Source organism: Lepisosteus oculatus, chromosome 5 (assembly GCF_040954835.1).
Source record: "Lepisosteus oculatus isolate fLepOcu1 chromosome 5, fLepOcu1.hap2, whole genome shotgun sequence".
Lineage (NCBI taxonomy): Eukaryota > Metazoa > Chordata > Actinopteri > Semionotiformes > Lepisosteidae > Lepisosteus > Lepisosteus oculatus.
The window spans coordinates 15,541,120-15,558,019 of record NC_090700.1 but is presented as its reverse complement, the minus strand read 5'-3'; the positions used below and the strand labels follow the sequence as shown (position 1 = coordinate 15,558,019).

At 36.5% G+C, this 16,900-nt stretch overlaps 1 protein-coding gene across 5 annotated transcripts in view; it reads left to right on the top strand.

Moving 5' to 3' along the window:
- The window catches only part of dclk1a (doublecortin-like kinase 1a), a 100,524-nt gene that overhangs the window by 32,995 nt on the left and 50,629 nt on the right, over positions 1-16,900 (top strand). For all 5 annotated transcript variants that reach the window (XM_015341959.2, XM_015341957.2, XM_015341961.2 and 2 more), the window contains one exon: positions 16,139-16,238. In XM_015341959.2, coding sequence (XP_015197445.1) covers positions 16,139-16,238 — 100 coding nt within the window. The remainder of the gene's footprint in view (positions 1-16,138; positions 16,239-16,900) is intronic.

Genomic DNA, 16,900 nt, shown 5'->3' with positions numbered 1-16,900 from the left:
ATGCTATGATGTGCAGTAGGTGAAAAGTTACAATAGCTTTTTCTCCAATCATTTCTTGTAGGGGGCAATGATAAAAATGCTGCTTTTAGGTTATGACTGGAAAGTAGTCATCTGACATATTGAAAAATATATAGAAGAAAAATCACTTTGCTCATTTGATTTGTAAAAGCAATATAACAGTATTATATGTATTAATGTTAACAGCCTGTTTAAGGTGCTTTTGTGTGTGCTCTTTTTGTAACTGGACAATGTAGTAGTGAAGTCTACTGAAAACATCCCTTCTGTAGTCACCTGTGATTATTTATTTATATTGTTGCTGAAATCTCTTTGATTTATTTTCCTTAATGGAATTATGTACTGTACTGATTAGCTAAACTGTGGCTAGATTCCATATCGGAGCTGCAAATTGTACCATATTGTCACAGAAAATTTAATAATAATAATTCCTATACTTATAAAACTTTTCTGGACACTACACTCAAAGCACTTTACAGGTAATGGAGACATCCCTCCACCACCACCAATGTACAGCATCCACCTGGATGATGTGATGGAAACTATAGTGTGCCAGTTTGATGAAGCCACTTCATAAATGGGGATTATTAGGAGGTCATGCTGGTAAAGGCCGGGGGGAAATTTAATCAGGACAAGGGTGTAACACCCTTGCTCTCTTCAAGAAACACCCTGGGATCCCTAATAACTACTGGGACACAGGAGCTCGGTTTTATGTCTCCTCTGAAGGACAGCGCCTTTTTACTGTAAAGGGACCCCATCACTATACTGGGGCATTAGGACCCACACAGACTGCAGGGTGAATGCCCCCCTCCCCCCTACTGACCCCACTAACAATTCTTCCAACAGCAACCTTCGCTTACACAGGAGGTCTCCCATCCAGATACTGATCAGGCTCAGTGGGTTACCTGTTGTGAATTGCAGGGTGATATAGGTGCTTGTTTCTATGAGGCTTTTTAAGCACTTATAAGGTTTGACAACAAATACAGAAATGGCTGGCAGTTAGAGCACACAAAGGAGAGTGCATTTTGTTATCTCTCTCAAAGAGTGCGACATCAGGGAAAAAAAGGTAGATTCTCAATGTAAGGCACTATATTAATGTCAGTTTCTGCTTACAATTTGATATTTGGTTTCACTACTTGCAAAATAAAACCCTGATATTATTTTATCAGTAATATTGTGCTTCTTTATAATATCTGTGACAGATTCTGAATGCTTAAATCCTTGAAAACTTAATGGAGCATACAATTCAGTGTTACACCGTATATAACATAAAAAGTGACATCTATATTTTATGTTTCTATAAGATGTTGTATGTACAAGGGGATATTAAGATAAATCTAATTATTTTTCAGTCTGTAAAATACATTGCTTTAAATTGTGGGATATACAAACGTCTTAATTTAAACTCTTATACATTACTTTTCCAGTGCTCTTTATCTCTTTTTTGGGGTGAAGCACAAAGGAATATGTTAAATCTTCAGTTGATTTGTAAATGTAATGTCTACCTTATAAACCAGCCTAAAGCCTGTGAAATTTTAAGAGACAGCTAGGAGTTATCTTTATCTGGAGTCTAGAGGAACTTGTGCTTTCCTTGTAAAGACGTCTTGTAATAGTGACTGGTACCATACATAGAATGGGTTTATAAAAGAACCAGTGTAAATCATTGCAGGTTTATGGGGTCACATTACCCAAAGTAACAGATTATTTCAAGTTATATCCTCCTCATAATACTCATTGTAACCATAGTGATCCTTTATGACTTCCTGGTAAATCTGGTGGGAGACATTTATTATCATCTGTCACCTTTTACTCAAATTTATTGCAGTTTTGCTTATAATTTACTTTTCTGTTTTACACCCTGAGTTTTCAAGTGAGCTCTGTTCTGCTAGGTTCTAGAAAAACTTTCTGGACAAAGGTCACTTTGGTCATTATGCTGTAAAAATCACTGAAGTATACATAATTTCATGAGGACAACAAAATAATAAATTAGATGGCTTTGAGCAAACCATTGACAAAGCTTTAACATTTGTGTGTCATTAATATAAACACAGCAGTTAAGGTATGATAAAGAATACCTGTATATAAGGGTATTTAATCTAGATTTAGTACAAAAACAGCCTGGAACAATTTTCAAACTTAAGGAAACTGGTCATTTGAAAATGCAGTGGATGAAAAAGTAGAGCCTGGATCCTGACTGCAGTGCCCTTGTTCCACCCCTGTGCAACACTTTTTATAGACAGTGCCATCTTGTGGTGGAACTAGTTCAATACCATTCAATACAAAAACTGTAGATGTACTATACAGTACACTTGATAACAGCGAAGGTGAAATCATTTCAGCAGACCTGTACCTGTTTATAAACAAACTGTTTTTCTAAGAATGTCCTGTGTAATAAAGTAGCCTTTATTTTCTTTTTTTGTTAAAGCTTTGGTGTAATACATATACGTTTTTGAGAGATGTTCCCTTGAGCTAGACACTTTTTATTTTCCTCTTTGGATTTGATTTAGTTCCTTGCATACATGTTTGTGTATTTTTATTAAGCAGTCATTTTCTACTGTTTTGGTGAAAAGGGGAAATTTGTCTTGGAGTGTTTTGTATGTATAAAGTCTATTTCCTTTTTTTTCAGTTCCATTTCTAGCTCCCAAATAACTGATAAAAGTAATACTGTACTTAATTCTGTTGTCTTGCTTTATAACATCACATATTAACAGAACTCTCCATTTTGCACATGTACCATGTCATTAAAAGGTAGTATTGTACAAATACAGCTAGCGATATTCCTGGTGATTGCTCTCAGAAATTTTTATCATTGCTTCATTTTTGAAGTATGGTTCAGTTTTACTTACTAAGGCAAGTAAATTGCGAGTAAGTAAAACTGCACATCAATTGAAATTAATATTGTTGCAAGTGTGACGATTATTTATTATCACGGTGCAAACTGCACCCTTAACACATGAGGGCAGATTTTTGTTGGTGCAAACTGACCTAGTGTTGCAGCAGTTACACCTCAGTACTGAAGACCATTTCAGATTTGAGCACTAGATGGAGTCCAGCGAACGATTAGCTGAGCCCCTGTAAATTTTCACAGTTTGACAACACTGGCAAGCCACTAGATGGCTCAAACACAACAGTTGCACATAGTTATTTGTGGCATGCCCAGCTAAATTAAGCCTACATTCATTGTGGCTGGATTTCTTTAATGGAGAAACATACAGTATTTCTTTTTTCCGTCTTCAAAAGAAATTGGAACGCTTGGCATTCTTCACCAGTTTATATAAATTCAAATCGAGGCCTTTTTTGACTGTTAATGGTTTGATTTTCTTTAAACAACATTACTGCATGAAAACCAAATTTAAGGGAATAGCTACAAAATTATAATGTGTTTCCTAAAAGCACTACAGTATGTGCTTTTCAGACACATATATTGTATAGAAAATATATGTTTAAATCAATGGAATCTAATAACATTTTAATATTAGGACAGTGATAGATTGCTGTATTTTCAAGGAAATAGTTGAATGAATGGATAGGCTGAACTAATTCACTGCAGTCTGGGGCTTTTTGTTTCTTTTTTTACTGAATCACAGAAGGCAAGTGTTTGCTTTGTTTTGAAATGTCTGCTTGCCTTACCTGATTTTGAAGAAGACTCTCATTTAGCTTTTCAGCAGGAGCATTAAAAGTGCATAGCAATTCAACATTTAAAGCTGTTCTGTGGTCTTACATTAACAGAAAATTAGGTCATGGATCTGTCCTTACAGTCATTTATTTCAATGTGAATGCAAAACCTTATAGACAAAACTGTTTTTCTTGTATCCATGGAGAATAATCCAGTTTTACCTTGGATATAAATCACTTCTTTGATTAATGGTCGCATTTAATGTAGAAAGAGCAGAACTAACTTAGTGGCTTTAATGTTTTAATATTAACTACTATTAGCCCCAAGCCAACAGCAAATTTCACCAGCAATAAAAGCCAGATGCAGATGTTGAGTGACAATGAGCTAAGCTGTCCAGAAGTCTCCAGTGGAGTGTCCCTTCTCCAGATGGTCCACAGTGGAATGATCTCTGTGCACCTGCCATGCCTCTTAAACTGGTGCAGATGATCTAGGTCTGCACAAAGGTTTAAAGAACACTGTGAACCACTTATGAAGGACTGTGTCCAGTATCCCTCTTTTAAATAGCTTTAACTCCAGTTCTGGTATACAGTGTAATACCTATGAAAAAAGTAAGAATGGTCAGAGTGTGATAGAAAGATGCTCTCATTAGATTTTTTTTTCAGGTTTACACCAGTTAAATGAATATCCCCTTGATTCTCATTTAATTATCTAGACTCTGTTCTTTTTAAATATCCCTTATTAAATGCAAGTTTTATTTATGTATTTTCAAGGAAATAGTTGTATAAATAATGTGATCCATAATGCAAAAAATAAAGGAAGTGTACTATGTAAAACAGTAGTGCTCATACTTTGTTACTTAGTGTGAAGCATCCATCCATTTTCTAAACTGCTTCTATCCAATACATTGTTGCAGAAGACCGCAAAGCCTAACCCGACAAGCAATGAGTGCAAGGTGGGATGTGTCCTGGATGGGATTCAATTGCATCAAAGGGCACCAACAAACATAAACGCACACACTTAGACTTAGAGCTGTTTTTTTTTTTACAGAAGCCAGTTAACCTACCAGTATGTGGGAGGAAACCTACACAAAACAGTGGAGAACATATAGCATATATAACACGGATAGAACCCCAGGAATTTAATTTAGGGCTGCTGTCCTGCAAGGCAGCAATGCTAACCACTTTGCCACAGTGCTCCCCTATTGTGAAACAATTGCTGTAAAATCTCAGTGTTAGAAAATGCTAATCTTTTGGCTTCAGAGGAAAATTTGCTGTCCTTATTTTCTAAGAAAGAACCACAATTTTTTAGGTGTGTCTTTCCTTTTCTGTTTCAAATATCACTAGCTCTCTTTCCAGGCCGTGACACAGTTTTGGAGTCAGCTTTGGTCCAGAAAGCTGTAGCTATTTCCTCACAGTGGATAAATTATAAATGAGGTGTGCTGAAGGACTAATGGCTCAAGAAGTAACTGAGAAGTGTGTTCCAAGTGAGCAACAGCTTAGGGTGAACATCTCCATGGAAACAACTTTGGATGCCTCATCTACTAGAGAAGCAGATAATAGAAAAGCATCTCCTTTGTTCGATGTAACACTTTGTTACAAACCAGTAAGATTCACCAAAAACCTAAAACACTCACTTAAAGCTTTCAAGAACTCAATAAAATGTTGGGTAGAAAACAAGCTGACATTTCCGTAGACAGATGGTAAGGTTTTGCAATAAATGAAGGTCAGATATCTCCTGGGCAACAAGAGAAAGCTGTTTCAAAATCCTATACATTTCACAACATTTTTCACTTCTAAAGAAGTAACTATTCACCTTGTTTGATATTGCTATTTTTTACCATAAATAGAATGACAAAACATGTATTTTCTTGTATCTAAATAGAAACTAATCTTCAGGTTAACTAAAGAGGCAAGCTAATAAGTGCAGTCTAATGTACCAAAACAAGTACTATTAATGCTTTATAATAACTTCACTAAACTCTCTTTATATGTAGTTAAGTATTGGTTTCTGTAGTTCACCTCACATAAGAGTAAAAAATAGTAAAATTGTATGGGTCAATCATTACTGACATTTAAAGCTTTTTGTCATTAATGAATAGAAGATTTTCAACACCTGTGAAGATTTTCAAGAACTGCATATTCTTACTGGTGGCTAGATCTACAGTATGTAAGGCAAAACATTAAAGCAGGAAATGATTGGTTAAAGTAATCCAGTTAAAACATTTCATGAAATGTTCAACTCGGAGGCTCTATGGGAGCTGATTATTTCAAGCCCTGAGCAACGGACAGCCTTTTTTCTATTTTATGGACATGGTTAAAATTCATAAAGCATTTGTACCACTCACCACATTTCTTTGACATAGGAACATGCTGTCCTTTTGTTTAAAAAAAATAATGAAGAAGCCTAAAACAACCAGCAGAGACCTGTTTTTACATTTTGAAATTATTGTTGACATTGTACTGTTAAGTTAAGTAGTTCAGTTATTAGCCTGGTGCTCAATATTTTATGATTTTCACCCCACGTCTTTTTTTTATTTAAAAGCTTAATGCATTTCCCTCTATAATTCCTGCACCGGCACAGCCAGACATCCAGTTATACACGTACAAAAAAGAACTATTTAAAGTCCAAAACTGTAATCATTGCAAATGATTGCAGTACATTCTTTGAAGTGGTATTCTTTACTCGGTGGGATTAGGTATACAGCTGCCCCTAGCCAGCTGTGTCAGAATTTGATTTATATTTTGTGCGCTACAAAGACTGCAAAAACAGAGGGATAATTTTTCTTCAAGATACAGCAAATGCTTTAAAAACATTACAATCAAAGTCTTTCCTCTCACACTCCATCCTCTCCAAAAATGGTGTAGTGCTGCAAAGGGCCCTGAATGTGTAATTTTAAATTCTTTCGGTGTTGACTTGCCTGCTTAGAAGTTGATTTTCTGTTTGCTTTGTTTTTTTATATTTCCCTATCTAGGCCATAGACTACCGTGGGATTCTGCTTCTAAAAATATTTCACTGAAGCACCAGGAAAGTTCATTTAATCAGAAAATTTAATTTTTTCCTTGTTTGCAAACTTTTGACGGTTTGTAATCTGTTTACAACTTTTGTTGGATTATGCAGACATAAGAATTCAAACAAAAAGTACTGTATCTGAATATTCTGCAGTCTTTAACGGCACTGTATCAAAACATTTTCTGAACTGTTCTTCCAGTTGAGCGTTATGGAAGAGTCTAACCTGGCAAGAAGCAGGCATAAGGCAGGATACATCCTGGACGGGACTCCAATTCATCACAGGGCATACACAGACATACACACACACTCACACCTAGGGCCACTTTTTCCTGAAGATAATTAACCTACCAGTATATTTTTGGACTCTGGAAGGAAGCTGGAGCTCCCGGAGGAAACCCATATTAACATGTGGAGAACATACAAGCTCTATGCAGATAGCACCCCAGTTTCAGAACTGAACCTAGGACCCCAGCACTTTAAGGCAGCAGTGCTAGACACTGTTCCACTGTGCCACCCCATGGTGTTGTATTATGTTATCAATAAATGTTCTGATCGTGTAGCTTGAATAAACATTGTTTTAGAGAGGAAGAAAGCACAATTGGTAGCTTTGTGCAAAACTTTTTTTGTGGCTGTGCAGATATGATTTTGAATAATGATTCTTTCCTGTGCTGTGATAACATAGTGCCATGAGTCTCCCTTCGACACAATAGCTTGTGGTAATGCTATCAAAATTCAGTGGAAGCTCTGCATGCTAAACAACTATCAATGCATTCCTAGGGCAAAGTCATTACAATTCAGGAAATGTGAAAGCTGCAGTTAATTAGTGATACTGACTGCTTTCCAGTCAGAGAATGAGCTGTCATGCACTTCAGGGAATTACTGTTTTCATTGTTTTAAAATTTTAATGTAGTTCTTGATGTAAAACCCACATGCTTTTATGAAAATCATTACCATTGTAAGTGTAATGGCGCTCATATTTAAGTATTTTTTACCACAAAGATGAATACCATCAACAAAAAATACTATTTACCCAAAGCACTTTGCTCACATTTTGAAGGTGAGTTAATTCATGTTAAATTATATTGATTTGTTTAATAAGCAAAAGGAAGGAATCAATAAACAATCATTCAACTATAGTTAACTTACAAAAGACTTTTAAGGTCAGATTAGAAATATGTAAAATGCAGGACAAACACTTAATTATATTATATAAATAACAGAAAGAAAAAAAGTAAAAATATCTTCTAGGGCTGACATATAAAAATAGACCCTTTTGGTTAAAACTGCACCCATAGTCAACACTAGTAGGTTTTATTTTATAGTTAGGTTTGAAGTTGACGGAGTTAGTTTGTTATAAGGACAAGTGTCAATTAAGAGGTCATTCGGCTAATTCTAAACCTGAACTTGTAAAGACAGAATTAGGTCAGTCTGTTGTTCATTAGCCCAGAATCAGACAAGAAGGTTTGCACAGAAAATTTGTGTAATTGCCTTTAAAAACATGGCTCTTTAGAGGGTTTAGTGGGTTTTAAACATTAAAGGTGCCCATTGAGAGTACAGGATGAGCTCTATAATCTAGACGTTGTCAGTGAATACCTGACTTGTGGGGTTCCTCAGGCAGTGTTTCATGAATAGGTTAATGTTACCAGATCTGGCTTGAGGTGACTGGGCTGTCTTAGGCATTCTGTGCAACACCAACCTCAGTGCTTATCTGAGGACCAGTGAGTTTTGTGCACTCAGTGAGCATCTCATCAGTGTTAACTCTGCATTGTGGGGCCTGTCACGTGACAGATGGCAGATGGCTCTTACAGTGCACATCTAGACGAGAAAGAACAGTTCTTGTCCAAATTTCACGTTGCTTATCTAATTTGCAACAAAAAAGATTTGGGAAGAAAAAAAATGAAAAGCAATTGCTTATCTCAAATTTAATTTGAATTTTTGGCGAGGTATCCACAAAATATATACAAATGTTAATCAATGAAATATAATTATATTAACTATCATTTTAATATAATGAGAAACCCGATTACACTGTGTAGAGTGTAATGTTACATTAACCAATATTGACAACCGAATTTGAAGGAATACTGTAGCTCTATTACAGAACACAAGAATGTGCTTGGTTATGCTTTAATAAGAACTTTTTCCTGGACAAACTAATCTTATAACTAAGTTATATTTAATGAAGAACCATAATAGCTCTTGGCTGTGCGACATGGTTTTACTGTTGCTGACTTTCAGTTTGTTGACTGTCACTTCAGATTGCTCACTTGGATTTAGAAGAGCTTCATGTAATTTTTGACTTTCTGAATTTTAATTTTGTTGTTTAGAAATGTAATTCTGAATTCTAAGTGTGTAATAAATATACTTTATATTTTCTTGTGTTGTGACAAACTGCTAAAATAATTATGAGAGGGAAAGACAGTTATATAAGCCTAAGCATAAGTTCACAGAACTGGAAAACCTCAAGTGATAGTAGGGATAGTACATTGCTTGTTATCTCCAGGGTGTAAAGAAAACATGAAATATTTATGGTAACATATTTTAACTGAAAGATGTATTCAAGGGACTACAGGTAATTATCACTTTTGTGTTAAGATGCTGTGATCTATTATCATCAGAGACTGCAGGAACACTTAAAAGATTTAATAACAGATAGGTAGTACAGTAAGTATCATTTATCAGTGTTATATTATATATCTCCTTTAGGGGGCTATTTAGGTAAACAGAAAAAGTAGTACATGTAGTACATATTAATCTGAGGCTCATTCACATACACTGTAGGAATTTCTGACGCTTCCCCCAGTTAAACCTGAAACCATACACATTCAGAATGAGTACGGATTAGGCCTTAACTGGGGTAAAAATCAGAAACACCTCATAAATCTTGGCTCTAGTTCTTAATACCCAGGTGCATTCAGTAACTAATGCTAGAGTTTGCAAAGTATAATGTGTCTTTCAAACTTTTGCTTTTAGGGCAATTAACACAACTTTTCTTTTTGGACCTATGCAATGTACTGTATATAGATGTATATGTATGTGAGAAAAAATGTTCAGGAATCACTGATTTATCTATTTTCCTAAACATCATGTTGGTCCTAAAACACATCAAATATATGTTTTGTGGAAATCCTAACCCTAACCCTAGGTTCAGTGTTTAATTCATTGAGAACTCCATTCAACACAAAATTTCCAGTACCAGAATACTTGTCTAAAAATAAAATTTTTCCCTTTTTGATACATTCTCTTTGTTTTGGTGAGGTTGCTTAGTCATGTGAGGCAATTATTGTCATTCAGTGAGGTATATTTTCCATTCAAATGATTGGAAGCTTGAAGAAAATCTTTGAAGAAAGTCTTAACCTTAACCCTAACTTACACCAAACCCTTAGCTAGGGTTAGAACTCCCACAGGACATAGACATATTTTGATGGAATGGCTGTGTTTTAGGACCAAAATAATGTTTAGGAAAACAAATATATACAGTATCAGTGTTTCCTGAACATATTTTTCTGACATATATGGCTATGTGCATCTGCATTGGCCCAAAAGGGAATGTTGTGTAAATTGCCCTAAAAGCAAAATGTTGAAAGACACTGATTATACTTTGCAAACTCTAGCATTAGTTATTGAATACACCGGGATATTAAGAACTAGAGCCAAACTTTATTAGGTTTTTCTAAGTCTTACCCCAGTTAAGCCTTAAACCCTACTCATTGATAACTCCATTCAACACTAAAATTCCAGTACCAGAATACTTGTCTAGATATAGAATTTTACCCTTCCTGGTACATTATAGACTAATATTTTGATTCAATGAAGTGTATTTTCCACTCAAATAGAGCAAAAAACATCTAGAAACTGTTTGATGAAAGTCTGAAACCTAACCTTAACCTAAGCCAACCCCTTAGCTAGGGTTAGGGTTAGAATTCTCACAAAACATAAACAGTTTGTGATTGCGTCGCTGTGTTTTAGGACAGAATCAGTGTTTTTTCTTAACATTTTTTTCTGACATGGCTATATACAGTGCATTGCTGCAAATGGGGATGTTGTCTAAGTTGCCCTAGTAGTAAAAGTTTGAGAGAAACTGATTATAGTTTTTAAACTCTTGCACTAGGCATTGAATGCTCTGGGGTATTTAACAACTACAGCCAACATTCAGTACAGGTATTTATTTTGAAAAAAAAGTAGGCATTAAAAAGTGTTGAGATGTTGAATGTTATTTAATTTGTTCAAAAGGGAAATTTTAAATCAGTTATATTAAGGTTGGGTGTACACTGTACTGTACATATCATGTAAATTATATATATACTGTACATTTCTTTTTACCTGTTATATTGTATATCCCATTGTCCAATGTCGATTACATGTCCTTGGGTGTCAGTCAAAGACATTTTTAAATGGTCTTGCCAGTAAAGACAGCATTTTTTCTTTCTGGTCATTTCAAATTTTTTATAGAAGAAGGAAAAACAGACAACAGAGCAATAAACTTGGGTCCTTTCATCACTAATTCACGAAAGCATCGCTGCAGTTTCTGCCTCTGAAATTAAGTATTGATTAATAATTTCAGTTAACATTTGAGCATTTAAGTTGTTGTTTTTGGGATCACCTGAATGACTTAGAGTGAAGTCACTTACAAAAGCCACTAAAGTAATTACTTAGTTACTTCCAAAAAGAAATATTCATAATGATGGAACTTTAGCAGAGCTACAGTGGCTTGCTTTTTTCCCTTGATATTTGCCATCTTATTTTCCAAGCACATTCTGACAGCTTGTGTTGGGAACATTGCATTCTGTGCGAGGCTCAGTGACTGATGGTATTTAAAAAAATGATAATTTTCTGTATTTGAATTTCAAAAAGAAAATAAAAAAAAAATTCAGGCTCGTTTCCCTTGTGCCTCCAGAGGCATTGAGCCTCAGAACAGTGTCGTTATCAAAAGCAGAAATGGGAGGGAGGAAAAGGCAGGAAGAGAGAGAGAACCGAAAATCCGCAGCCCTGCTTCAGCGCGAGGCATTGCAGTCATTTTGTTGAGGTCACCGTTGCCATGGAGACATCTCTCTCACACAAAAGAACAAACACTTCACTACTGGAATTTAGCGAGAGGTTCAGCTCATCTCCCATTTCTGCAGGGTTATGCTTCTCCATACAAATGAGACTGATGTACATAAAAGGCATCTTTCCAGGTGGATGTATGACCATATCAGACCTTACTGCCTGGGATACAAACCTGTGGGCTGTACTAAGTTTCCCTCTCTAGAATAATGCCTTTATGTAGTTTATTAATAAGGTAAAGGCTTTTGTGCCTTTTGTGGTTTAAATGAAATGCATTTAAAGCCGACTTAGCTCAACAATTTGGTATGGGATTTACAAGCATTTCTGTTTTCTTTTCCCTTCCTAATTATCTCTCAGGAACTGAATGCTCTATGCATTATATTACTAACTCATTATTCAGTTTAGACAAAGTTCAAATACAGTATCTGCTATGAAATGATTATATAAGCCTGACCAGTTAATAACTAGCTTACTATGTGAAATACAGGGATAATAACCATGGCTGGTGGTTAAACAAAATTTCATTGATGCAGATAACTTTTGTATAAAATACTGTAGCCAACATGTGAAAATTTGAATTTGTTGCTTTGAAGAAATGATCACACAGCCATGTACTGTATTAAAAGGGGAAAAACCTCAGATGTCATTGGGTGTTGAATAACAAATCCTGTTACTTCCTTTCAGTGCAAATACTTTATATCCATCCTGTATAATCCTCGCCTGTGTATGAGCCACTGAGCCATCATTGAGTTTAATAAAATAGAAGCCTAGCATGTCCTGTCATTAAAGTTCCATATTTATTTAGTTGGGAGCCCACAGCCTAGTCCTCAAGTTGTGGTGGGAGATCTGCCCTCTACTCACTGGCCTACTGTATGTTACAATTTTGTTGGCAAGAGTGAGGCAGGAGGTTTTTGTGACTTGCGCCCTCTCCGGAGAAGTCAAACAATTTTAATTAGTGACGTTTTTATACTCATTTGTAAAGCAGTCTATGATGTGTGCATTGTAAGACTGTTTTACATGTAAAATTTTGTAGATCAATTGAATAATTGCTGTGCAGTAATTCCCTCATATTTGGGGTTCAGTGGCTGAATACAATTTACTTCTCTAAGGTGTTGTTTGTGAAAAGCTGTCAATACTCTGTCAGTATTAAAATCTGTTTTCTTGATCAGGAGACTTTTATAGTCTGGGTGGACAGTTATTTTCTTTGCATTTAGGTTCACAAACTGCCTTGTTGACAAGACAATGATGTACATGCATTAAAAATACATATTTCTTGAGAAACTTCAGTGAAAAATAAAAGTATTGAAGTGTTCTATATTCCTTAAATATTGCAATCTGAAAAAAACCTTCCATTTCTTGTTTCCTAATATTGCAAATTGCAGTACATTGCATGTCTCCTCATCTTGGCTACCTTTGTTCTGTATGGTGTCATTTTTATGAGCATTCTTGAAATGCAAGTTTCTTTCCATGTGAGGTGGCATACAGTATGAGTTTAGGTTAGTTTATGTAAGAGTTCCTATGAATGACGTTCTTCGGAGTGCCTTTATATAATAAATATCTTGTTAGTGAGTTGTAATTTGGCCTGTTTTTCTGAAGTCAGATGTTAAGAAACAAAATGATCTAAGTTGACTTCAAATGCCATGTTATTTCCATTGATTAGCAATTTATGTGCTTTTTGAGGATAAAATGGGGCACATTTGCATTCTAGAGCAAAACGAAAAAAGAAAAACAAAATTTTGGATGGAAAGTATGATAATTAATGCATTGCTTCACTAGGTATATTTTGCCCTGCTTAATATTTTGTGAAGGATGCTTACATTCCTGCTGGCTTCAGTGTACCCTGAGCAAAGCTTGCTTCCTGTTGGTTATTTTCACTTCCCACTTAGCATCCCAAAGGGGTAAGTGTTTAGAGGCAAGAAGGACATTTTCCTTTCTTTACCTCCGGGTTGTTCTGAACACTGTGAGTGCTGATGTCATTGACGTGTTGCTCCGGGCTAACCATGTTCTGTAAGCTTGAGGTAATCCCCCAGGGAAACACTCATGCCAGACTGTCTGTTTTCAGATTTCTTGACCAGATGCATGAACGTAGCGCATGTTGAATTCTCAGACACAGATTATATAAAATTACTCAGGTCTAGGTTAGTCAAGCATTGCCTTCACAGTAGTTCAATACCAACTGTAAATCAATTATTTGAGTTGAACTAGCATGAATATCCAAGGCATGGACCGATATCTGCAATTTTATAAACGTCTGCTTGCTTTTGCTTTTTGACATGATTGGCAGGTTATCTGCCTATGGCATACATGTGAAACTGGAATTCCAGACTTTGCATGTCCGTAGTTGTGCAAACACAAAAAATTAAAAGATCTGGGTTACAAGACAAGCAACACAAAAGTCAGGGACATGCGTCCAGAAACAGCCGGGATTGAACAGCTGAAGAGTGATTCATGGTCAGAGGGCAAGAAAACAACGTTGAGAAACCAGAGGGAGAAAACAGAGCTGATAAAACCTGGTCAGAAGCTATTTCAGTTCATCATTGTTCACACTGCAAGCCTGCAGTGAGGAAACTATATGTGCTTTTGTTTTAAATAACGGAAATAGAGTTGAATTTTCATTCCTGTGTGGTGGAGTGGTGGTCATACATACCTATTTAGAGAATAAAAGAGAGTATGTTGTCTGGGTTCTTAGATTCAGATTCAGTGTGCAGCTCTCAGTACAAACTCTAAACTGAATCAGTAGTTAATTGTGACGCTAACCTGAAAGGGGTAAAATATCTCTTATGACAGTTTTGCTTGGAGAAATTATTTGATAATCTAATGCAGCACTGATCCTATCCCTAACATTAACTCTCACACTGCAGCAGTCCATTTAATTGAAATTAGGTTGTGAGTTGCTTTCCCAGGTTCATTTTTGATTGTGATTACAGTGTGTTGAGTTTTCATAGTTTTTCCCTGCTTTGAGTAATACTGCATACTGCATCACAGCAAAACAAACCTTCTTATGTTTGGACAAATTCAAATTATGCATTCAAATATATTGCTCAGGAAATATACAGAAACATCTACATAAAGAAAATCCTTATGCATATACTGTATGGAGTATATAGGAATCAACTATGGTTCTTTATTTTATATCCCCCTTCATTTCATATCTACCAACGGTCAGTAATGTCAGATTATCTCAACACCATCCACCAACGCCATAGGACAAAGACTATAAATGCCATACTCTGAAATGCATTAGGAACAAATGAACAGTGCATTATCAAAACACTGTTGGGCCCAGTAGTGTCCACAGCAGAGAACCACCTAGAAAGAATACAGGGATTTCTGTTGTGCAGCAAGATTAGGAAACTCTGAATTTATCAATCTCTTCCAGATCTGGTGGTGCCTGAGGAATCCAGGTCCTAGTTGCATAACTGCCAAAGTACAGGCCTGAAACTTGTCTTACCTGGTGTCCCAAGAAACCAGTTGTTCAGGCAGGAAATATGTTCTTTCCTAACCTGCAACACAGATCACTTGAGGACATCCAAGCCACTTCACTTCCCCTCATCCCATGTCATCACCTTGCCAGGCTAGTAGTTAGTTACTTTATTAATTAATCAAAAACATCCAATGAATAGCAAGGAAAGCTACCCCTACTGTAGCAATTAGTCATGCTGTGCATTCTGATTTCCCCCCCTACGGCACAGCTTTCACCTCCTTTGTAGGTTCTGTCTTACAAGGGAGAAAGATAGCATACGAGCTCCAAGTCCAGGTATTTACTTTGGTAAGCTCAAAGTGTTTCTTTATGGAACAACAACCCCACCGCATATCTGGTGGAGAGGTGAGAAAGTGTTACACAATTTGAAGTAAGGAGGACATTTATATTGTCCAACCCTAGTGTGGAATGTAGCAAGGGCACTGAGGTTAACAGCCCTACTCTAATGACCATGTAGGCATGCCCTTGGTTTAACAATTCACTTGAAGGTTTATGCATCCTATAGCATTGTGTCCCTGGTCACAGTTCTGGGGCTTTGGTTTGGAAAATCTGGTTCAGATGAAAGTGTAAGATTAACTGGTCCACCAAGACTAATAACAGCAGCAGTCTTCTGAGATCTGATGAGGTCAGACTAGTAGAAGATGATAAATTGCTCTTGCGTTTAGGCAAACCTACAAGAGTACCATTTTTGAAACATATAAAAGAGATGAAATTTTCATATTAGATGAAATTTTCAGATGTTGAAGAGAACAGGGATTCATATGATATTGATCTAACATATGACTAATGCAGAACTTAAACATTAAAGTGGTTCTGAGTAATATTATGCACTAATTTTATACAGTAAGATAATTAAAAACCAAAACAGAGACTAATTAAAATACACCTTGACATTCAATTGAGGGCTGTAGTAATTAAGAATATTTTGTTCTAACTTGTGCATTAACTAGTCTGTTTTGTCTTTGTTTCAGGTGATGTGCCTTCAGGATTTCTTTGGAGAAGATGATATTTTTATTGCCTGTGGTCCAGAGAAGTTCCGATACCAGGATGACTTCCTCCTGGATGAAAGCGGTAAGGCAACTTTGCCGGTGTAGTGTTCCTAGCTGAAGGGATTCTGAGGCTGTTGTTAGAGGCATTCTGGACACAGGAGAAAGCTAAAAAAGCACTTCACTGTCATTTCTAAAGCAGAGCACTGCCCAAAATAAATTGAAAACTAAGTCCTAGCTTTGCTCTGAGGCTCAGACTTTATTCAGTTAGGAAAGTTGGATAGCTGTCCTAGCCAGCAGCCAGATCACCCTGCAACTCACAACTGGCAACCCACTGAAGCTAAGCAGGTGTGAGCCTGGTCAGTACCTGGATGGGAGACCTCCTGGGAAAAACTAAAGTTGCTGCTGGAAGAGGTGTTAGTGGGGCCAGCAGGGGGCACTCACCCTGCAGTCCATGTGGGTCCTAATGCCCCAATATAGTAACGGGGACACTATACTGTAAAACAAGCACCATCCTTCAGATGAGATGTAAAACCGTTGTTGTTTTGACTCTCTGTGGCGTTTCTCGAAAAGAGTAGGGTGTCCTGGCCAAATTTCCCATTGGCCCTTACCAATCATGGCCTCCTAATAATCCCCATCTATGAATTGGTTTCATTACTCTGGTCTCCTCCCCACTGATAGCTGATGTGTGGTGAGTGTTCTGGCACACTATGGCTGCCGTCGATCATGGTGGATGCTGCACATTGG